General features: G+C 39.4%; 1 protein-coding gene across 1 annotated transcript in view; it reads right to left on the bottom strand.

The window, feature by feature from the left end:
• The window catches only part of PELI2 (pellino E3 ubiquitin protein ligase family member 2), a 199,534-nt gene that overhangs the window by 121,088 nt on the left and 54,045 nt on the right, over positions 1–24,401 (bottom strand). The window contains exon 2 of the mRNA XM_027554188.1: positions 24,192–24,321. Within this exon, the coding sequence (XP_027409989.1) occupies positions 24,192–24,321 (130 nt within the window). The remainder of the gene's footprint in view (positions 1–24,191; positions 24,322–24,401) is intronic.

Raw genomic sequence — 24,401 nt, 5'->3', positions numbered from 1 at the left:
GCACCCTACCAAGAAAACCAGGCAATGGTGAAATGGTAAGAAGCAGATATAAAGACACAATATTATAAGTAAACAGTGTGAATGCTGAGCCACAAGAGATATTTAGAAATAAAGCACTTTTGGGGGGCGGTGGTTTTTACAGGGCTGATTATAAGGACTGCCAAACAGGACTTACATTCATTTCTAGACTGTTTACCTCTGACTTGCATGTATTCTTCCAAGTGCATAAAAGCCTGAAAATGCTTTTATGCAAAGCTGTAGAAACATGTGTCAAGAAAAACATTAATCAGCACCCAGTTTAGAGCTTTATATTTAATTCTCATTAGTGGGACATGAACGCTCCAGGGTTCATGAAAGCCATCACCATACACGGGGAGCACAGGAACACCTGAATTACACATGGCTGGCCCTTAACTCTAACAAACAGGTCCACATTCAGTTCTTATTTTCACATAGGTAAAGGAGATCAGTCCTGGGATTTCTTTGGAAGCAATGATGCTAAAGCTGAAACTCCAGTACTTTGGCCACCTCATGTGAAGAGTTGACTCACTGGAAAAGACTCTGATGCTGGGAGGGATTGGGGGCAGGAGGAGAAGGGGACGACAGAGGATGAGACGGCTGGATGGCATCACTGACTCGATGGACGTGAGTTTGAGTGAACTCCAGGAGATGGTGATGGACAGGGAGGCCTGGCTTGCTGCGATTCATGGGGTCGCAAAGACTTGGACACGACTGAGCGACAACTGAACTGAACTGAACTGAAAGAACAAGATCTTAAAAGTACTAACCCCTTACGATCTCTAACTGAATTATGGAAGAGAGTAAAGGAGATCAAAAGGGCATGGGAGCCATTCTCTGAAAGACCTCCAGTGCCATTCTCTGCATGGGAGAACTTACCTTGTGTGTGACAGAGAAGGATTCAATGTTTCAACTGGGTGAAGAGATGTCCCTCAGCAGACCCAGAGGTATGAAGTGGAGAGAGAGCTTCACATGACCTGAAAAGCATTTTAGCACCTCAGTGGCACCTAACATGCTAAAGCAACTACAGCCTGGGGAGAAAGGAAAACTATCAGGACTGCATCCATCTTTCCGTTCAAGAAACACTGCAAATGGCAAAGCAGGGGTGGCCAGTGAAGATGGGGAGAGGGGAGTTCAGGGTCAGTGTAGACATCAGTTCTTCAGGATCTGGAGGCTCACTGGTAGGGGGTGGTACTGGGGTTACTAAGGGAAAAAAAGGTTAAGCATGACACCATGTAAACACTTAAACTATGCGGTAGGTGGTGATGGGACTAGAACCAAAACCAGGACGTTCAGATGAGTCAGAAGGAGAGAAGTGGGTTTTGGAGCAGATGCCGGGACAGGAACAGAGGTGCCCCTTGCAGAACTGTGGGAAGAGACGCTGGGAGCTCATGGTCTGTGCTCCACATCCTGCAATAAGAGATGTCTTACACCCAGCTGTGTTTTCCGAAGTGCTTTTCACTACATAAGAATCTATGGAGTTCAGCAACAATGACGACTTTAATAAAAAAGAACAAAGTGGTAAAAAGACTTTTATCAACTTCTCAAAAACCGAATCTAACAACAAAACACCTAATTGAATTTAAAGCCTTTAGTTCAACTCGTGAAGCAATCCCAGAAAGGTCCTGTAACTCTAGGTTTCAGTTTTCATCCTGGGAAAAGCGACCAGGAGGAACCAGAATCTTCCCAGTGCAATACTACAGAAAAATGGTATCATAACCAGGGACAAATTTTATATTCCTTTATTTTGTCAAAAAAGGAAGCTGACTTACCTTTTAAAATCTCATGTTTACTTAAATATTTTTCCAAACTGAAAATTTCTATTCTTTATCAATAGTATGTTTGAAGAGTCAGAAACCCAGTAAAACATTAAACATATTTGTCATGAACATATTTGGGGTTAACTCATATGGATTTTTTTAACCTATAAAATGTGTGCAATTCAATTACACGAATCATCAGAGAAGACACTGTTCTGACAAATGATTTCAAGGCTCTTTTCATATGCATGACTACACACTTGTCTTAACTCCTCCTCTTCGTTTCCATTCTCAGATTTTAGAGAACTTTATTCCCTTCACAAAAATCTCTGCTGCCCCTTCTCCATGTCCCCTATTCAAGCTCCTGACACACCCTACCCCTTCCCCAATACTGCTTGTTTTAGTCTATGAAATCAGCAACCACAGCCACAATCAAAGCTCTGGCAAAATGTATTTGTGTTTGTCAGATTAAATAATGGATGAAATTTAAGAAAGAGGGAGCTTCGACTGACTGGGGTAATAGAGGAAAATAGTGTTCCTTCCAGCCCATACTCCCATTCGGAATCCCTTCTCAATCCAGGCCAAAGCCAGACTAACCCCAGAGGCAAAGTCAATTTGTAAAACATCCCCTCTCTATCTCCACAAAGCCTGATTTCGAGCAATGGTTTCTGCTACACAGCCCACAAATCACTGAAGAAGAGTCTGATATCAATTCACTTTGCCACACCGCCTGCCAAAACACTAGGTGATGTAGCTTTTAAAAATGAAGATTAATGTGCGGAAAAACTTTCTCAATTATGCTTTCCCTTTAGGTCTCCATTCTGTGACATGGTGCAAAAATAAGCAGCAATGGAAGGAAGGAAAGAAGTACTATGATACCCAATATTCTTATAAGCAGAAATAATAATCATGGTTAACATTTATCTAGCATTTATAATGTCCCAGATGCCACTCTAAAAGCTAACAACTTTACATGTATTGACTCACATATTTCAACCTAGGGGCTGAGAAGTATTAGTATTTTCTGTCACTTGAGAGATGAGTAAACTGAGGTTCAGCGTGGTTATCACTTGGCCAAAGAACAGTTGGGGCTTAAACATGGGGAATGTGACTCCAAAGTGTACACTTTGAATCACATTCCATACTGACCAGAGTCTAATCAGTGGTCCTCAACTAGGGTCATTCTGCCCCCAGAGGGGACATTCAGCAGTGTCTGGAGATAGTATGAGTTATCACAACGGGGGGCAACTCCTGGCACTGAGTAGCTAGAGGCCAGGGATGCTTCTAAACATCCAACAATGTACAGCACTGCCTCAAACTGATCCAGACAAACCGTCAATAGTGCCAAGGCTCAGAAACTCTGGTCTAAATACTCCTAAACTTCTTAATCATCCTTCCCTCTTCTACCATGTTCAATATGACTCAGTGCAGGGAGTAAGAAACAAGAAACACACAACACTAGAAACACATTAGTGATTTAAAACACTAAGTGGAAGAAAAGTAAATTGGTGCTAAAAGCTTTATTCAATTAAAAAACAAAACCCCCCAAAAGCTTCCTACTAAAAAAACTCAAAGTGTTCCATTCTGAAGAACAAAACAAAGGTAGCAATCAGAGTCCAAACTTCTTGGACAAACTGATTTTGTATCACAGCTCAAGTGAAAAAAAAGTTCTCAAAATTACAGTTTCAGTCGCCAAATTTTAAAGATTATAGTGTGGCAGTGACTCCACTAGAGAAACTCATGTTGTCTCTGTCTAATCTCTCAGGCCCAGAAGGGGGACAAAGCAGAAAGGGGCTCCTCCTGGGTACCAGTGACACCCTGCAGGTAAGGGTCCTCCACCAGGGACTGCATCCACCTATCTGGACAGTAGCGTTTCAGGACATCTGCTGCTTTCCTCACTGTACGCCCACCCCAGTCAACACTTCTACTGGAGTTTGGCCTTTGTTGCTGGAAGATCCTCCCACATGACTCATTGCTACCAATCAGCCATATACTTCATTTTCCCCCTTGAGGATTCCATTTGGGTGTCAGGTAAAGAAATAAGAAAACGCTTCAACCAGTTCAACTATCTGTAAAGCTAAAAACATGTGTTGTCTGAGAAAAGCTTTCATCTGTCTCTGGGCAAAAGTTTCCAAACTTCTTGGCACTTTCATAAAACCACATACATTAACTGAGAAGCAATGGATTCTAAAAACCATGGATGCCTCCTGTGCATTTCATCAGCAACTGCGCATTCTCCTCGGGGGCCGTCTGTAAAGGTAGGGCCTGATCCCTGGAGCTTACAGTCTGCGGGGAGCAGAGACTTGCTGGGGCAGGTCTAATGCAAGGCAGGGTTTGCACTGTCAAGGTTTCACAGGGAGGGAGCATCTGGGGATGGTCAAACTTTCAACTTTCTTTAACATAAAGTTTTATCTTACATTACCATATGTAAAATAGCCAACTGGGAATTTGCTGTATGGCTCAGGAAACTCAAACAGGGGCTCTGTATTAACCTAGATGGGTTGGGGGAGGGAGATGCAAAAGGGAGAGGATTAATGTACACCTATGGTTGATTCATGTTGAGGTTTGACAGAAAACAACAAAATTCTATAAAGCGATTATCCTTCAATTAAAAATTAATTAAAAAATAAAGTTTTAAAGATGCTATTTTTGGTGTCAAGTGAATAATTAAGTTTGAAGGATGTGTTTACCTTCATAAACTCGAACTCCAACTACACAATGAGAACGAGCGGCTATGGCATTTGAGGAGGGAGTCACTCTGAAGTCTTTTCAAGTCACAGATTACGTTAAGAAAATTGGCCCAGCTCAGGCTGAACAAAAACCACCACACTGGAGGGGTTGTTGTGTTGTTGTTGTTTAGCTGCTAAGTTGTGTCATGTCTGACTCTTTCATAACCCCATGGACTATAGCCCACTAGGCTCCTCTGTCCATGGGATTTCCCAGATAAGAATAATGGAGTAGGTTGTCATTTACTCCTCCAGGGAATCTTCCTACCCCAGGGACCAAACCCGCATCTCCTGCATTGGCAGGCAGATTCTTCATCACTGAGCCACCTGGGAAGCCCTATACTGGAGGCACACAGAGTGGCTTTCAAAGGACCATATGATTCCATCACGTGTTCACAACTTCCGTGCTACGTTACTAAAAGAACAGCTACTAATTCCCAAGAGCCTACCCTAGCCAGGAGGTGTGTGCACTGCCATTCTGTAAGTGGAGAAAACTAATTCAGGAAGTCAAAACTCCAAAGCACACACTTGTCATTCAAGGCTCTTCTTCATATTTTACAAAACTTAATAGCAACTTTAAAAGCAGCTATTACACCTGGAGGAGCTCTGTGGCTTGCCCTGGCTGCGTGGCTTGCAAAGACAAGAGCCAAGACTCAGTTAGGTTCATTTTGCATCGAAGTCTGTGTTCTTTCTGCCTCCTACGTCAGGGTGGATCCCTATTTCACAAATGTGAAAAGTGAGAAAAACTTGGTATGCCGGCCCTGAGCTGTCACACAGGTAGTTCTTCAGGAGAGGAAAACAAGACACCACAAAATTCAAGGTTCTGTATAAACTTAAGAGTTCTTCCCCCAGATATTCAATTCTGTAAAATCATAGCTATTTTAGCAAAATCACCAGTTTTCTAAGCGAGGAAACATTTTCACTTGTTCAACAAGTAGCAAGGTTTTAAACTGCTGCAGGCTATACATGTGAATGCCGTTGGCTATGACTGACTTCTGTTTATTTTGATCAGAAATAAAAATGGACTTGTTCACAGAGAACAGACTTGTAGACAAAGTGGGGGAAGGAGAGGTTGGGACAAATCGAGAGAGAAGTAGCATGGAAACATAAATTACCGTATGTAAAATAGATAGCCAGTGGGAAAATAGACAAAATAGATAGCTGTGTGGCACAGGGAGCTCAATCTAGTGCTTTGTGACAACCTAGAGGGGTGGGATGGGGTGGGAGATGGGAGGCAGATTCAAGAGGGAGGTGACATATGCATATGTGTAGCTGATTCATGTTGATGTATGGTAGAAACCAGTACAATACTGTAAAGCAACTAACCTCCAATAATTTTTTTTTTTAATGTGCTTGAAAAATGAAGTGAAACTGTTAGCTGCTCAATTGTGTCTGACTCTTTGTGACCCCATGGATTGTAGCCCACCAGGCTCCCCTGTCCATGGGATTTTTCAGGCAAGAATACTGTAACGGGTAGCCATTCCCTTCTCCAGGGGATCTTCCTGACCCAGGGATAAAACCCAGGTCTCCTGCATTGCAGGCAGATTCTCTACTGTCTGATGCCAAAGCCACTAGAGAGGCCCTAAAAATGTGTTTACCAGACCCAATGTATATAAAGTACAAAAACAGGACAACTAGTCTATGGCGGTAGGTCACAACGATGGTTACCTGGTTCCTTCTTAGGCTTAGGGGGCAATGACTGGAAGGAAGAGCCTGGGAGTCTTCTAGGGTACTGGCAGTGTTGTTTCTTGCCCCGGATACTTCTTAAATGGTATGTTCACTTTATGAAAATCCACTAAACTCTACATCTATGATGTGTATACTTTAAAGAATATCTTAAAATTTTTAAAATGCTAGGTGAGATCTCTTGACCCAATTTCTCATTTTTAAGCATTTTTTTTAACCTTGTTTGGACCCTAATTTATTTTTAACTTTTTATTTTGTACTGGAGTGTAGCTGATTGACAATGTTGTGATAGTTTAAGATGGCCAGCAAAGGGACACAGCCATATATAAGGACTAAATTTCATAACATTCATTCTATCTTGCTCATAAAATGTCTATCAATGGGATTTACAGATTTGAAAAATTATATTCTTGGATCTATGAGACTAAGTTGCAGAATAAAATAATAAACATGACTTCCTAAAATGCAGGTTGGGGGTGGTGGAAATCACTAACAGTCATGTTTATTTCAACTAGGCACTACGGAAAGACAAACTGTTATGACTTAACTCTTCATGTGAAACAAAGGTTTTATTCTGCACTGAAAAAATACAGAACTACTTCTTTGTTCAAAAGGCAAGGAATGAAGCTAATGTTAGCTTCTGTGGAATACCTGAAGAACCAAATGACTTAGGCCAGAAGCATTTTCACCTAAGAATATCTTTCTAAAATGTTATAATTGTTAAGTACCTTTTCCAATGAGGCAATACTCTGAATCTCCAAGTTGGGTTCAATAATTCAGAAACTATTCATTATTAAACCTTAATTGCTGTGATTCTAAAGAAAATGATAAATTTACATTCTAACGTCTAGAGGAAACATATCTTCAAACCATGAGGCTGCAGTTTTAATTTTAAATCTATCAGAACCATGAGGCTGCAGTTTTAATTTTAAATCTATCAGAACTATGAGGCCGCAGTTTTAATTTTAAATCTATCAGAACCATGAGGCTGCAGTTTTAATTTTAAATCTATCAGAACCATGAGGCTGCAGTTTTAATTTTAAATCTATCAGTGAATTTTAAATACAACTTTTTAACCCAATACAATCAAGCTGCCAATAATTCATTATGGATACTAGGTTTCTTTGTATCCTGAGCCCATTTATAACTTCTTATAACATATAATACTTTGCAGAGAAACCAAACACTAATAATATTAGCTTCCATTAATCAATCACTATCACGTACTAGGCACATGATACGTTCCAAGCGTTTTCCTTCATAAGTCACTACCTGGAGGCAGACTACACTAATATTTGCAAATATCTGATGTTTTCCCACAAAAGAATATGTGTCCCTAACTTTTGAACTAAGTTAGCCAGGACATTGGAGAAGGCAATGGCACCCTACCCCAGTACTCTTGCCTGGAAAATCCCATGGACGGAGGAGCCTGGTAGGCTGCAGTCCATGGGGTCACTAAGAGTCGGACACGACTGAGCGACTTCACTTTCACTTTTCACTTTCATGCACTGGAGAAGGAAATGGCAACCCACTCCAGTGTTCTTGCCTGCAGAATCCCAGGGACGGGGGAGCCTGGTGGGCTGCTGTCTATGGGGTCGCACAGAGTCAGACATGACTGAAGTGACTTAGCGGTAGCAGCAGCAGCCAGGACATTTGCTTTAGCCAGTGAAATTCAAGTACATCACTTCCAGGCAGAACCTCTAAGAGCTGTGTTGTCTCTCTTACCTCCCTCCATGATTTTTAAATTTGTTAAGTCAAGGTGCACCTTCCAACTGGATCCTGAATGTCCGCGATGAATACAGTCTCCATGCTAATCCATGACAAAGTGTGAGTAATCAACATGCTGTGTTGCTATAAAACCCCTGAGATTTCGGAGGTGCTTGTTACTTCAGGTTAAACAGGCCAGTACTGCCTGAGACAAATCTCTGTTGTATGAAAGTGGAATGCGAGCCCCTGAAAAGTATTCTACCCCAGAGTCTACAGCAAGTAAACAGAGGAAACTAAGAATTCAGGAAGTCAAAACTCCAATCCCCACACTCGTCATTCAATTCTCGTCTTCATATTTTACAAAATAAATATAACTTCTTAAAACTCTCAATAACAAATATGTGATTCTCTGAGATCAAAAGGAAAAGAGATGAGAGATGGACACAAGATTTTGTACAAAGCTGCTTACCTTTATTATAAACTATTATTTTTTATTAATACAAGTAAATAATAAAGAAAACTTGGGGCCTTCCTGGTGGCTCAGTGGTACAGAATCTGCCTGCCAGAGCAGGAGACATGGGTTCGAACCCTGATTCAGGAAGATTCCACATGTCATGGAGCAACTAAACCCACGTACCACAACTATTGAGCCTGTGCTCCAGAGCTCAAGAGCTGCTACTGCAAAGCCTATGCGCTACAACTACTGAAGCCAGAGGGCCTTAGAGCCTGTGCTCTGCAATAAAAGAAGTCACCGCAAAAAGAAACCCATGTACCGCAACTTAGAGACAAGTCCCTGCTCACTGAAATTACAGAAAAGCTTGTGCAGCAACAAAGACCCAGCACAGCCAAAAATTTTAAAATAACTATAAAAAAAAAAAAGAAGGAAACTGGGAAATAATAGGAAAAAGATTATTTCAATTTTAATTTACCCAATATGCCTGAAATATCAACTGACCTGTGCATGTGCCTATGGGTCTGCAGAATCCCAAGGCATCAGTCACTGACCCATGAGAACAACCAGCTGTCCCAGCACATGCCCAAGGCAGGTCATGCCACATCTGGTTACTAACCCCACAAACTGTGCTGGGCAGTGGGAACACAGACAGAAAAGACTGCTCCTGCCTTCAAGGAGCTTGCTGCCCCACATGATTAGACAGCAAACCAATAACTCTAACACAGCATCAGGGCACTGAGAGAGATTTACACATGTATTCTGAACTTCAGGAGTCCACAGAAGGACGTCTCTAAGGCGGGGAATGTGGAGTGTCGGAGTTCCTGGGGGGATGTGACATCTAGGCTGGGTTTTAAAGGATGGGAGAGCTCAGGTTAGTGCACAGGGCTGGAAGACATCCTAAAAAATGAGAACGTGGAAGGGGTGGAGGGGAGGGAAAACATGGCCACCTCGGGAATTTAACTTGAACCTCATGCTGAAACACAAAGGTGAGAGGGCTGATCTGCAGGGCTCACCTGGCGGCAGAATAAGAGATGAGCAGGAGCTATCATGCCCCTGGAAGCGCCTGTGCCCAGGCTCCTCCAAGCTCCCGTTAACTCTCCTCTGGTAGCACAAAGCCAGAGGTTCCCGAAGCCACTCTTTCACACTCACCCATGACAAGAGTGTGATCAACAAAGAGCTTGTAAGTAGGTATCCCTGTGAAACTGTCTGCAGCACAGGACTTCAAACAGGCTGAGGCACTTTCTCACAAAAGATAAGGTCAACCATGTACTACAATGAGAAAGGCAGAGGTGCAACAGAACAGGCCCCAGCAAGTTCAAGTCAGCCAACGAATGACCCCTCAGAGGTGTGACTTCTGTTCAGCCACACAAAATCCACTTTGAGGTACCATGCACCAGACATGGAACAACGGACTGGTTCAAAACTGGGAAGGGAGTACGTCAAGGCTGTATATGGTCACCCTGCTTATTTAACTTATATACAGAGTACATCATAAGAAATGCCAGGCTGGATGAAGCACAAGCTGGAATCAAGATTGCCGGGAGAAATATCAATAACCTCAGATATGCAGATGACACCACCCTTTTGGCAGAAAGCGAAGAAGAACTAAAGAGCCTCTTGATGAAAGTGAAAGAGGAGAGTGAAAAAGCTGGCTTAAAACTCAACATTCAAAAAACGAAGATCATGGCATCCGGTCCCATCACTTCATGGCAAACAGATGGGGAAACAGTGGAAACAGTGACAGACTTCATTTTCTTAGGCTCCAGTATCACTGCAGATGGTGACTGCAGCCATGAAATTAAAAGACGCTTGCACCTAGGAAGAAAAACTATGGCCAACCTAGACAGCATGTTAAGAAGCAGAGACATCACTTTACTGACAAAGGTCCACATAGTCAAAGCTATGGTTTTTCCAGTATTCGTGTATGGATGTGAGAGTTGGACCGTAAAGAAAGCAGAGCACTGATGAGTTGATGTGTTTGAACTGTGGTGTTGGAGAAGACTCTTAAAGACTCTGCAAGGGAATCAAACCAGTCACTTCTAAAGGAAATCAGTCCTGAATATTCATTGGAAGGATTAATGCTGAAGCTCCAATACTTTGGTCACCTGATGCAAAGAACTGATTCATTAGAAAGGACCCTGATGCTCGGAAAGACTGAAGGCAGGAGAAGGGGATGACAGAGGATGAGATGGTTGGATGGCATCACTGACTTGATGGACATGAGTCTGAGCAAGCTCCGGGAGGTGGTGAAGGACAGGGAAGCCTGATGTGCTGCAGACCATGGGGTCACAAAGAGTTGGACGTGCTGAGCAACTGAACTGAACTATACCTGTTACCACTTGTTGTTGTGACTACCATCATAAACAACCCAGCTGCTTCAATCCAAGTCTCCATCATTGTTCCTTTTGTAGCAAAGGCTCTCTCTGCCAAGCACCTGATTTCCAACTGGACAACTTATCCCAACAATGCTAATGATCCTTAAGTTCACAAAGTAACTTCCATTTTTATTAACAAATACCACATTCATCTCTTTCATCATCACAGGACTCCCAGTTTGGAAACAAATGGAATTTCCAAGTCACATTTCTGGGAAGTAAGAATCTAAGAGCAGAATCCAGCTTGATTCCTGTCCTTCACGGCACTTCCCACCTGCTGCTGCTGCTGCTGCTGCTGCTGCTAAGTCGCTTCAGTCGTGTCCGACTGTGTGATCCCAGAGACAGCAGCCCACCAGGCTCCCCCGTCCCTGGGATTCTCCACTTACACCTAAATACTGATACTCCTAGGTCCTGGGCATGGCCCAGTGACCTAAGACTGCTTACTCAGTGACTTGAGAAGTGCAAAGACGGCTTCTTTGCACTTAAGGTCTCTCATGTGTAAAATGAAAAGTCAGTCTGAATACAGTTCCTTCCAACTTTCATGTTCCATGTTTTTATTAAAGAAAGTTATAGCAATAGATTCTCTTCCTCCATGAAAAGACAGGATGGGTTCAAGTGACTGAATCAGTCATAATTCAAATAGGTTTGGGCAAAAGCTTAATTATAAATATAAATACAAATATTAACCCACACTGACATGTTAAAAGCAACTTTTTAATAAAAAGGACAACACAAATTAAATATGATTTTTCCAATTAATACATGAATCAAGTAAATCATATAATTATTATATATCAGTAATGCAGATAATTATACTGATGATTTACTACATGCTAGAGTCAAGCTCTCCAGCTCCAATACTCTGGATCCGAGAGAAAAGAACCAAAAACCACCTTCCCTGCCTGCCAATTCTTTGATGGCTTCCCTATCCTTTTCAAACTTAAGAACTGCTGAGAATTCAAGGTACTTTGTACCTCATGTCCCATGAAATACTATATGTAAGTTTTCTCTTGCTGCTGTAAAAAGTTGCCACCAAGCTTAGCAGCTACAAACACGACACCTCTATTATCGCACAGGTCTGATGTTGGTAGGCTTGACTGGTTTCTCTGCGCAAGTCTCACATGGCAGAAATCCAGGGGTCAGGAAGGCTGTGGGCCTTTATGAGGCTCTAGGAGGAATCTGTTTGCAGAGACACTGAGGCTGCTGGCAGAACTGAGTCCCCTGTGCTGGCAGGGCTGAGGTCCCTGTTGCCTTGCTGCTGTCTGCCACAGTCGTTCTCAGCTCCCAGAGGCTGCCCACGTTACTAGGCCCATAGCCCCCTTCCTCTGTCTTCAAATCCAGGAGCAGCACGTTGAGTCCTGCTCACGCTTCAAACCCTCCTGCTGCTCCTTCCCTCACATCTGAGTCTTCCACATCCCTCTTCCACTTGTAAGGACTTCTGCAATTACATTGGGCCACCCCAACAATCCAAGGTAAAATCCCTATTTTAAGCTCCATGACCTTCATTGGCAAAGTCCTCTCTGCCATGCGAGATACTCACAAGGTTCCACGGACCAGGCATGAGCATCTAGATTGGGGGGCGGGGGGAGGGGGCAGGTGGGCACTAGTCTGCCAACCACATGTTAAATACAAAAGACAAAACTGTCTCTTTTGCTAGGAATCAATGAATAATTTTGCTCATACCACACAGCAAAGCATAAGTTCAGATTAAATATCAATGAACAGAAAGGAAGGCAGCAATTATTCTACATATATACACACACACACACACAAAACCCCTCACAATTAGACGTTAGTGCCTGAAACGATGAAACCATGTATGCTGGAAGAAGGACTAGAGGAGACAAAAATGTTAGTGCCAAACTGTATTAATTGCAGAGACTAAGAAAAATGGAATAGTCCTCAACTTTGTGGAATTATTCTCAGTAAGCAGTGAATCACATTTCAAACTTTAATCTTAAAAGTACTATACAAATCTTAAAACCTACCATAAAGGCTCTCACACAAATCTGAATGGGGAAATGCTGCTCATTATGCTATCCCAGTCAAATACAAGTACCAATACAAGTCAAGCTGCCTCACTTGAACACAGCAGTAAAAATTCTCAACACTTCACTTCGGTGATTTGAAAGAAAATGTACTTAAACAAGCAAGCCTACTGTTGCTTACTTTGTGAACAGAAGTCAAAGCTAAACCAAAAACAGTAGGAGGGGAAGAGAACTTGCAAATTGCTACATGTAACACTATTTGTAGTAACTATCAAAAACTTCAGAAAAGCATCAATAAATGTACTGAGTTAAAATTCACTGAAATGTACTAGTTAATAATAACCAATTATTGATGTTAAAACTCACGCTACATAAAACAAAAAATGAGATAACCACCTAATCTCAGATATATTAAAATTATTCATGTCAGGAGTGACAATATTTAACAATCAGAATTATAATGAAAATGAATAAGCATATAAATCAAAAAAAATTTAGCCTTCCATTTTATTCTCTAAGTATGAACTACACACAGTTTAAAACTGCAAGTTAGAACACCAAGCATTCATCAAATCATGTTAATAATTTCCAAGTCATCTGTTAATTGTTAAAAATCCTGGTGTGAGCCTTTATTTGATGTGCGTCTGTCACAAGTAAGCAATGTCTGAGACATGATTCAGTACAACAAACCAAGCTCTTTCAGTAATACCCCCTAGTTACTGAAAGACAACAGGTGAATTAAGTCTTGATAATACAGGTTTTCTCCATAACATAGTACTGTTCTTGGTAAATACTATACTATCTTATGGTGAACTAATGTCAATTAAATTCAACTTTTCTTCTAACCTTAACATTATTCACTATTTCTATCACCACTATGAAAATCACTTACTGAACTGTCATATTCAATTATCTAGCTTATTTTTACAAAATACTGTTTACCTTCAATCTATGGCACTTTGATAAAAATCAACTAGCTAAATTCTAAGAACCAATATACTAAAAAGAACCAATATATTAAATATATATAACTTCTTTGAACAATTCCTCAGATTTGTCATCAAATAAGTATATTTTCATGTAACTTGTTGGATAATTTAATAATTTTTCTCTTGGAATACTTCATTTGAAATGTTTCTCTAACATTCTCTGCTTTTCTATCAGTTTCTTGTATTTTGTTTTATATGTTCTATTACCTATTATTTGTCAAAGAAATCTATCCATTTTAATAGTTAGCAATTTTCTTTCTTCTAAAATTAAGAAATAAGATTAGTTAGAATAGCATATAATAAAGTTAAATCTTTAAAAACAAATAAAACTAATTATCCAAATGCTATCTACTAAAGTAAGCCGTCGTCTTTACATGATTTCCAAACAGAGTCCATCCAAAGGCAACTACAACTGACCCTTGAAGTTTATATCATGGAGGCTTTGGGCAAACACCCTCCATGCAGTACAAAAATCTTAGTATAACTTAGTCAGCCCTTCATATACATGGTTCCTCCGCATCTAGGGATTCAATCAACTGCAGATCATGCAGTACTGCAGCATTTACTATTGAAAAAAGAAAATCCATGTATAAGTGGACCCACACAGTTCAAGCCTGTGTTGTTCAAAGGTCAACTGTACTTATTTCAATTCCAAGTTCTTACGTATACCAAATACCAGAAGTTAAATAACACAAGATCAAATAAATCATAAGTTTATTTGACTTCTATCTTTTTATGCCATGATCCAGAAATAAGTAAACAACATCAAATAAAAATATCTAGAAGTTTTCCTATGATTTCAGACTTTTTTCTCCCTAGCACTATACTTGCACCACCTGAACAAAATTCATGAAGTTTTCATGTAAATATTTCTCATTAAGACCATTTTTCTTGGGTATGACAATAAAGTTTAATATATTTCAGATGCTATTCCTTTTAGCTCTGTGAGGTCAACAAAAACCAGCATCTATCTTCAAATCCTGAATATTGCATTTTAAGTAAATTATTAAACCACTTCTATGTGAAATGATGGGAGCTTTGTCTATAACCAAAATTTTACTGCCTAATTCTTAAGTTTTCCAAAAAGTTGTTCCCTTATCTCAATAGATGTGTTTTACAACAATCAGGACTATAACTCTGCCATGATACACTCATATAAGAACTATTTTTTGAAGTGTTGATAAATACTTCAAGTCAGAAAATTACTTTATATAGTATATTGTGTCAGTGTTTCATAAATACTTTTTCCTTTGCTTTAGAAATACCCTTTGATAAAATATTTTGGGAAGTTATTTTCTCATTTTTTTGAAAACTGACTTCTATTTATTTTTTCTAGCTATAATGAGATATGTTGTCAAAGTACAAAACATATACCTTGTTGTCAAGGTGCATTGTCAGATATGTTGTCAAGATTGATTTGATATTTTCATGAAATATTTCACGACACTTCCATCATCTCACAAAATTACTATTTCTTTCGTATGGTGAAAACATTCGAGATTTACTCTTCAGATCAGATCAGTCGCTCAGTCGTGTCCAACTCTTTGCGATCCCATGAATCGCAGCACGCCAGGCCTCCCTGTCCATCACCATCTCCCAGAGTTCACTCAGACTCATGTCCATTGAGTCAGTGATGCCATCCAGCCATCTCATCCTCTGTCGTCCCCTTCTCCTCTTGCCCCCAATCCTTCCCAGCATCAGAGTCTTTTCCAATGAGTCAACTCTTGGCATGAGGTGGCCAAAGTACTGGAGTTTCAGCTTTAGCATCTTTCCTTCCAAAGAAATCCCAGGGCTGATCTCCTTCAGAATGGACTGGTTGGATCTCCTTGCAGTCCCTCTTAGCAGTTCTCAAATATTTAAAACAGTATATCCCCAGAACTTATTCAAATTGTAACTGGGGGTTTATATTCTGACTAACATCTCCACATTTCCCCCACCCCTTGGTAACCATCATTCTAATCTGTTTCTAATAAATTCACCTCTTCAGATTCCATGTATATGTGATACACAGTATCTGTCTTTCCCTGACTTAATTCACTTATACAATGCCCCTAAGGTCCATCCATGCTGTTGCAAATGGCAAGATGTCCTTCTTTCTCATGGCTAAATGATATTCCATTGTATATAATATATGTCACACCTTTATGCACTCAACTGTTGATGAACACAGGTTGTTCCCATATCTTGGCTAATGCAAATAATATAGCAATGAACATGGGATATTCATTCAAGCAGATACCTCTTCAAGATTTTCTTTTTCATTTCCTTTCCACGTGTAGGAGTTACATTGCTGGATCACGTGGTCATGGTCATTTCAGTTATTTGAAAAAATCTCCAAACTGTTTTTCACAGTGGCTACACCAACTTGCAATCCCACCAACAGTATACAAGGGTTCCCTCCAATGCTTATTTCTTGTCTTTATGATTACACCTATTCTAATAGGCATGAGGTGATATCACTCTGGTTCTAATTTGCATTTCACTGATGATTAGTAACATTGAGCACTTTTTCATGTATCTGTTGGTCATCTGGATGCCTTCTTTGGAAAAAATGTGTTTTAAGATCTTTTGCCCATTTTTAAATCATATCATTATGGTTTCTTTGCTTTGCTATTGAGTTATATGAGTTATTTATATATTTTGGATATTAACCCCTATCAGACACAGATTTACAAATGTTTTCTCCCATTCAGTAGGTTGCCTCTTCGTTTTGTGGATAGTTTCCTTTGCTGTGCCAAAGTCTTTTAGTTTAGTATAGACACACTTGCTTATTTTTGCTTTTGTTGCCTTTACTTATGGTGTCAAATCCAAGAAATCACCACCAAGACCAATGTCAAAAAGCTATGTTTTCTTCTAAAAATTGTATGGTTTCAAGCCTTACATTCAAATCCTAATCCACTTTGAGTTGATTTTTGTGTAAGTGGTCCAGTTTCATTCTTTTGCATGTGGATGTCCAATTTTTCCAACAGCATTTATCTTTTCCCCATTGAGTATTCTTGGCTTCATCATAAATTGACCATATATGTGTGGGTTTATTTCTGGGTTCTCTATTCTGTTACATTGCTCTATATATCTGTTTTTGTGCCAATACCATATTGCTCTGATTATGATGCAATTACTTTGAAATACAGAATGAAGGCAGGAGTATGGTATCTCCAGCTTTGTTCTTCATCCTTATGGTTGCTTGGGCTATTTAGAGTCTTGTGTGGTTCCATTCTGTGAAAAATGGTACTGGAATTTTGATAGAGATTACATTGAATCTGTAGATTGCTTTGAGTACTATGGACATTTTAATAGTATTAATTCTTCTAATCCATGAACAGAGGATAGCCCTCCATTTATTTGTGTCTTTTTCAATTTCTTTCATCAATGACTTTTGTTTTTAGTGTACAGATCTTTCACCTCCTTGATTAAATTTATTCTGAGCGATTTTATTCTTTTTGATACAACTGTAAGTGGGATTATTTTCATTACTCTTATAATTCATTACTGAATTCTGTACTCTACAGCATTAATGAATTTATTAGTTCTAAAAGTTTTTTGGTGGAATCTCTAGGGTTTTCAATATGTAATTTCAAGTTATCAGCAAACAGACAATCCTACTTCTTCCCTTACAATTTGGATACTTTTTCATTTTTTCCTTGCCTAATTGCTTTGGCTAGGGCTTCAGTACTACGTTGAATACAAGTGGCCATAATGGGCATCCTTGTCTTATTCCTGATCTTAAAGAAAAAGCTTTTGGTTTTTCACTGCTGATTATGATGTTAGCTGTGGGCTATCGTATATGGTCTTCATTATGTTGAGGTACATTCCCTCTGTGCTCAGTGTGCTGAGGTCTTTTTTTAATCATAAATGGATTTTTTTGTCAAATGCTTTTTTGCACTTAGTGACATGAACACACAGTTTTTATTCTTCATATTGTTATGTGCATATCACACTGATTGATCTGCAGTTGTTGAATCACTCTTGCTTCCCTGGAATAAATCCCTCTTGATCAAAGTGTACGATGTACACTTTTAATGTACTATTAAATTTAGTTTGTTAAAATTTTACTGAGGATTTTTGCTTCTATGTTCATCAGGAATACTGGCATGTATTTTTTCTTTTCTTGTAGTGTCCTTGTCTGGTTTTGGTATTAGGGTAACGTTGGCCTTATAAAAATTAGTTTAAAACCGTTCCTTCATCTTCAACTTTTTGGAAGAGTTTGAAAAGGATTATATTGGTATTAATTCTTCATTAAACATTCAGTAGAATTCACCAAAGTCTGGGCCTGGACTTTTGTCTGTAGTGAGGTTTTTGATTATTGATATAATCTCCTTGCTAGTAATCAATCTGTTCAGATATTCTATTTCTCCATGATTCAGTCTTGGTAGAGTTTACGTTTTTAGGAATTTATTTCTTCTATGTTAACCAATTTGTTGGTATATAGTTGTTCATATCAGTCTCCCATGATCTTTTGACTTCTATAGTATAGTTGTAACATTTCTTTCATTTCGAATTTTGAGTCCTCTTTTATTCTTGCTGAATCCAGCTAAAGACTTGTCTCTTTTGTTTATAGTGAAAAAAACCCAGCTCTTAGTTTCACTAATCTTTTCTATAATCTCCTTGGGCTCATTCATTTATTTCTGCTCTTACCTTTATTATTATTATTTCCTTCCTTCTACTAATTTTGGGCTTAAGTTTGTTCTTTTGGTAGTCCCTTGAGGAATAAAGATAGGTTGGTTGTTTGCTGTACAGCAGTGATTAACACAACAGTGTAATTCAACTATACATCAATAAAAAATAAATTTTAAAAAAGATAGGCTGTTCGTGTTTATGTTTTTTGTTAAAATAATCAAACTGTGTTTCACCCTAGACATACAAATTATTTGTTTTAGGTTTGTATTCCTGTGGAGTATCAAGAGATATTCTGGATTTCAGCTCACTACTAATATTTCTTTTTTATCGCCTCTGACAGATTCAGAATATTCATGTTTATGATGTCTAAGACAATAAAATTTTGCTGCCTCTTCATTTATAATAATATAATAAAATTAGTTCTTGCATTTATAAATATCAAAACAACAGATACTACTAACTCAAGAATTATAGTGCAGTAACAATGAAAGGAACCAAAATAAAAACTATTTAAAACTCAACTATTTAAAAAGCTGTAGCAATTTAAAAAATCTGAAGATAATGATAAACAGATGATTCTTTGAAAGCACAGAAGGCTCCAGCTTCACAAGGAATGTGCAGTGGAGATACGCCACTAAGACCCAGGCTGGACAGATCATGAGTGCTGCAAAACCAGACCCCACTAAAGCCCAGAAAATCAGCTGAACTAATGAGTTCACACTGAAATGTGTATTATTAGCTTTTACCACTTCTCACATTTACTATTACATCATTCACTGACTGATAAGGAAGAGTTTAAATATCTTATCAACCAGTAGAGCCATCCCAATGTAAATACCTTAAAAGCAGTCCTGGTTGTGACAGTCACACTAAATAGCCCTAATTTTTCTCTAAACTGTCACTCTTAGGACCACTGATACTTTCCATTCTGAAATAATGCCAACTGGAACACAGTGCTATTCAATTTCTTTTTAAAAGCAAAAATTTCCAAAAAAGGAGATTTCAATAAAATACAGTCTAAGAGGGGAAACCATGATGAAGAGTTTTCCACAGTAATGCTGCTAAATTTAAACCACATTGCCAGCAAAATATTTACCCATCAGGCATCATCACCAACCCCACCACAACCATCTACCATTTATAGGTTAAGTAAGAGTAAAATCGTTGCCCACCCCCATCACTGAAAAGTAAATGAACAAGCATAAATCGACCTAAATTCTAAGTCATATTATGCCACGCTCTTTGTTGAACACCCTTCAATGTTTCTCCTTGGGGAAAAAAAAATTTTTTTCTTCCAACCAGAACCCTAAGAGTTCCAGACCTCTCTGCTGGCCTGACTAACTCCTCTTTATTCTTCAGCTCGAAGCTCACAAGACACTTCCTTAGAGATCCTTCCCCATACACCCAGACGAAACTCTGCATCTCCTCTTCTCATAGCCCCTTATTCTTTGTCTGCACCATGCTCTTCAAAATGTGCAGTTAAAAATGTATCCACATGATAACTTACTGTTTGCCTACTCACAAGACAAAGAGCTCCATGCAGGCATGTTTTGGTCCCTATAGTACATCCGATACCTAGAATGATGCCTGGCCACAGAAAAGGGCTAGATAAATATCCGTTGAACACAAATGGAAATAAATTGCTAAATGCCCAATATCTATGTAATAGACCTGCTAAAAGTAAAACAGGGCTTCAGGTTTGTTTCGTTTTTTTAAAACACGTTACATAACAGGAGAAATATCTTTGAGTATTACTATTTCAAGAGCAAATATGTACACAAATGAAGATTATAAAAATAGTGATTATACAAATAGCAATTACACAACAGTGGCACACACTTGCCACCCTCACCTGACTTAGCTTGGATGCTGGGATGCATAGAAGATTAAGAGGGCCCATTTTCCAGCTGCCACCACCATCAGCAAAGGGGTCTCCCTGGTCTCTCCCCAGACTGTGGGGCAGAAGGAATGATTGTGGCAGAGGGAAGAAACAACCTAGGCAAGAGGCCAAGCCCTCACGTTCTAAGAACAGTAACCACCCCCACCCTAATAGATCTCACTTGTACAATTCCACTCAAAGATGATCCTTTCATTACCAATATTGCAGCATTAGAAATTCCACAGCAAAGCATGTGCTGGTTCAGGTCAAACAGCTTTTGCCAAGACGACCACATACCCAGGCCTTCTGATGGGAAACAGAGTGAGTGGGAAGGAAGACTTGAAACACACTAACAATCATGGCAAGTAAGGACAGGCTAAAGGACTGTAAGCCCTGATGAAATCAGATAAGCAAAGTATATGCATACACGAGAATGAACTCGAAGTTATGGTAACAGTAGAGGTTAAGTGACAGTGGGCTCTCAAGTCCATCATATTAGTAGGGAAAGTGGAACAGAAGTGACAGTCTGTGAAACTGAAAAGTTACAATTTTTCAATTTATACCATGGATGTGTTTTAAAAAAAAAAGGTTACACCATGGATGCTCCTATATGGCTGAATGGGGCCTGAAGAGTCAGGGAGACTGAGCTTGGGCCTGGGTCATGGAAATATGCAGAAGAGTGGGCTATAGATCAGAGAGGTCCGGAGGAGGAGGCGAGGAAGGAACTTAGATGAAAAACATAGGGTTACAAAAGAAGAGACTGAAATGGAAGCAAAATGAAATCATTTCTAGTGTCATGAACTAAACAGATGGAAAAAGAGCATCCTGGGGAAAAACTAGGACTCAGTTAAGGTGAGGTAGAGGAGCAGCATTTGAGGAAAAGATTTAACACATGAGACTTTGTCCAGGGCCAACAGAGCAGGTGGCAACAGGAGCAGCCGGGCAATGTCGACTGGGGGTGGGAGTTCAAAAGGGAACAGAAAAACAGGGATTTGTGACTAAGGTACCAGTTCAGGTAGGATGAAGTACTGTGCATGAGGCCCTGGACATGCAGGTCCCAAGATGAGTAAGGGAAAGGCAGTATGGGCAAGTGATCAGCTCACGATAAAAATGTCAGGTCCACTCATCTCCCTTGGTCATGCTTGACGGACCCTGTGCACACCTATCGGATTCTCTTTCCTGAAAATTAAAAAAGTGGAGCCACTTTATAACACCCTGGAAAGAATATCTACGTTAACTCCTGTGAACACTCTGGTTCACTTCTCTCACAAAACCTGGTTACTCAAAATCTCCCCCAATTCAGAGAGCTAGCTGCATCCTAACCTTTAATAATGTCTCCACATTTCCTTTTTTTGGCATGATATAGCCAGAATTATTTCTGCTGCTTGTAACCAAAATACCTTCCCTGAATCCACATGGCTCCTGCCCATCACAAACTCATTTTATAAATGAGAAACGGAGGCCCTGAGAATGTATTTTTTTCCAGGTGGTAACACCAAAACACAATTTCCCCTACTATTAGTATTCTCAATGATACTTTTAAACAGATTTAGACCGCTTCCAAAAGATTTATAATCTAAATATCATCAGATAAACTCCAGATACAAAGGTAAAATAGAAAAAGCTAAAACTAGAGCAGATGGAGGTGGGTAAAGAGTGAGGAAGACGCATGATATTCTAAGAGTAGCTATTGGAAGGTATATTTCATATCCTACCATAACATGAAGCCTAAGAAACCAAAGATTTCTATAATTTTTTTAAATATCTGAAGCCATTGTATCAATATAAAATCTGTGATTGAAAAACGGAGACATGAAAAGGTACAGAACCAAAAGGAGAAAAGATAAATATCGACCCACAGACAAAATTATAAAGACCATGTCTATAATAGCAGAGTATTTTTGGCACTCATCACACGCTTAAAAACATTTGGCTTGGTATCCTTCCCCTCCAAATATTTTTGGACTATAAAATATTTCTCATAATTCTTTGACTTTCCAAGATTCTGTTGCCATTTCACTTCCTCCTTTTCTCAGAATCAGTAAGGCTGATTTCCTCTGTTTACCCTAGCGAGTGTCCTTCCCTGCCTAAAACTTGCACCTTATTTCCCTTTCTCTAGCCAAAAATATGGCCACTATGTATTATTCTTTCCTGTTTCCTTGGTATTTGATAGATTCTGGTCTAACCATTCCCTCCCTAATACAAAAGATTCTTAATTGGCACAATCTCGCAAACTTCTTCCATGGCACTGCTTCAGAAACAACAAGAACTTTTAAATAAAAAGGTTAACAGAGGTGACCTGTTTCTGAGTATAAATACCACATATGCTTCCATGAAGCTGTTCATTTCTCTTTGAACTGCTGGTTTTCAGCAAAAAAAAAGAAAAGAAAGAAAGAAAGTCTCTTATTTATTCCAGATGGTTCAAAGCCATTATGATAAATATATACAGCCAGTGCCCCATATAAAATAACTTCATATAGATATAATTATTTTCTAAAAAGTAAACTATACATGTTAAGTAACATGTTTAATTAAAAGAAAAATTGTTATAAAATCTAATAGGTAGACTATATAAACCAGAATGGAAACTCAGGCTTCCTCTACACTTACAGATCAGAAAACAAATGAAATATTCATAAAAAAATGAAAAAATATTCATAAAAAATATTCAAAAAAATGTTCATTTTTTTTCCACTTGTAAAATCATTTTATTGGTATAAATATACATATGAATAAAATACCTCAGCCTGTAATGTAAGTGAATATTTGTGAAATGTCTTAAAAAGTAGTATTTTGATTTTTTACAGGTGTCAAAGTATTCTCTCTTAATCACACATTAAAAGCTAATATGCAGAACAGAAATTAAAGGCCTTCAAAAAACATGAATATTCATAAAACCTCATTCCAATCAACTATATACATTAATCTGGGAGCATGGTAGAATCAGCCATGGGCCTTTCACTCGGTTCTTAACTCGCTTGTTGGTGGTATCACAAAGGTCACCGTACCAAATTTAAATGTACAATTCCACGTCGGGAAGGAAGACGTTCCCCATGGGAGAATGTAAAAACCATACCCAAGATCTGATATATACAATTTATACAAATTATTAGTGTGCTCTGTTAATTACAGTGTGCAATCGCATACATCAAGAATAAATTGCTCTATGAGTCAAGTGCAGGTTTGACACAGGTACATGGCAGCAGTACCCCACAGTCAGCTGGATGGTGTTACTCATGAGTATGTGTCCAGTTACCTCGTTTACCTCCCCACACTCATCTGAAGGGGCAACCTGTAGCTGCCTCAGAGAAATTCAAGTAGGGCCCATGGGATAATGCTGGCATTTGTTGAAGGCAGATGAAGGAATGCATAGAATGCATACTTCTTCACTTACAAGAAGAAGTATGTATCATAGACTTCTTATTGCACTTAGCTCTATTTACTTCCAATCTAATAATTACACAAATTCAATTCCGTGTACATGCAAATTGTGTGAAAACACCCACTACTCAAGTAACAGAGGAAAACAGCAAATCTTAATGAGGTTTATACCAAAATTTAATACAGAACACTCTTCAGGAAAAGGAACATCGTTTCTCTCTCAACCACAACTATCCTCAATTGATATATGCTGACGCCACTACCTCCTAAAGCAGTGGTTCATATGGGAGGGGGTAGGGGACAGAGGGAAAGGTGTGTCCACCCTCCTGGCCCCCAGAGGACACGTGGCAAGTTTGGGAGACAGTTTTGGTTGTCCCAAAAGCGGTTGGGGACATGCGGGTTGATATGCTACTGGCCTCTAGCGGGTAGAGGTCAGGGATGCTGTGAAACACACAATGGGCTGTGTACATGACAGCCTTTCACAACCAAGATTATCCAGCTTAAATGGCTGAGACACTGGCCCACAGAGAAATGAGGCTGAAAGGAAAGAGCAGCTGACAAGGACACCCACGATTCACTGTCGGCCCTCCCCATTCCAAGGAGTCCCCTACCTTGGACGCCTGTGGAGTGGATATCACATGGACTGTGCTGGGTTTGACTCCGTTAGCCTTTGGCCGCTTATAGAGAGCAAATCTGCTTTTCCTCCGGCCTCTGTCTCCATTAGGTAAAGCACCATTGTACCTATAAACAGAGATGAAAGAGTTCGTTTATTTGTAGATTTTTAAAGGCATTCAGAATAAAAGTCTGATAGAATTAAGGGA

This window comes from Bos indicus x Bos taurus, chromosome 10, assembly GCF_003369695.1.
Source record: "Bos indicus x Bos taurus breed Angus x Brahman F1 hybrid chromosome 10, Bos_hybrid_MaternalHap_v2.0, whole genome shotgun sequence".
Lineage (NCBI taxonomy): Eukaryota > Metazoa > Chordata > Mammalia > Artiodactyla > Bovidae > Bos > Bos indicus x Bos taurus.
Note: the sequence above shows the minus strand (reverse complement) of the source record. Positions and strands in the feature narration are given on the sequence as shown.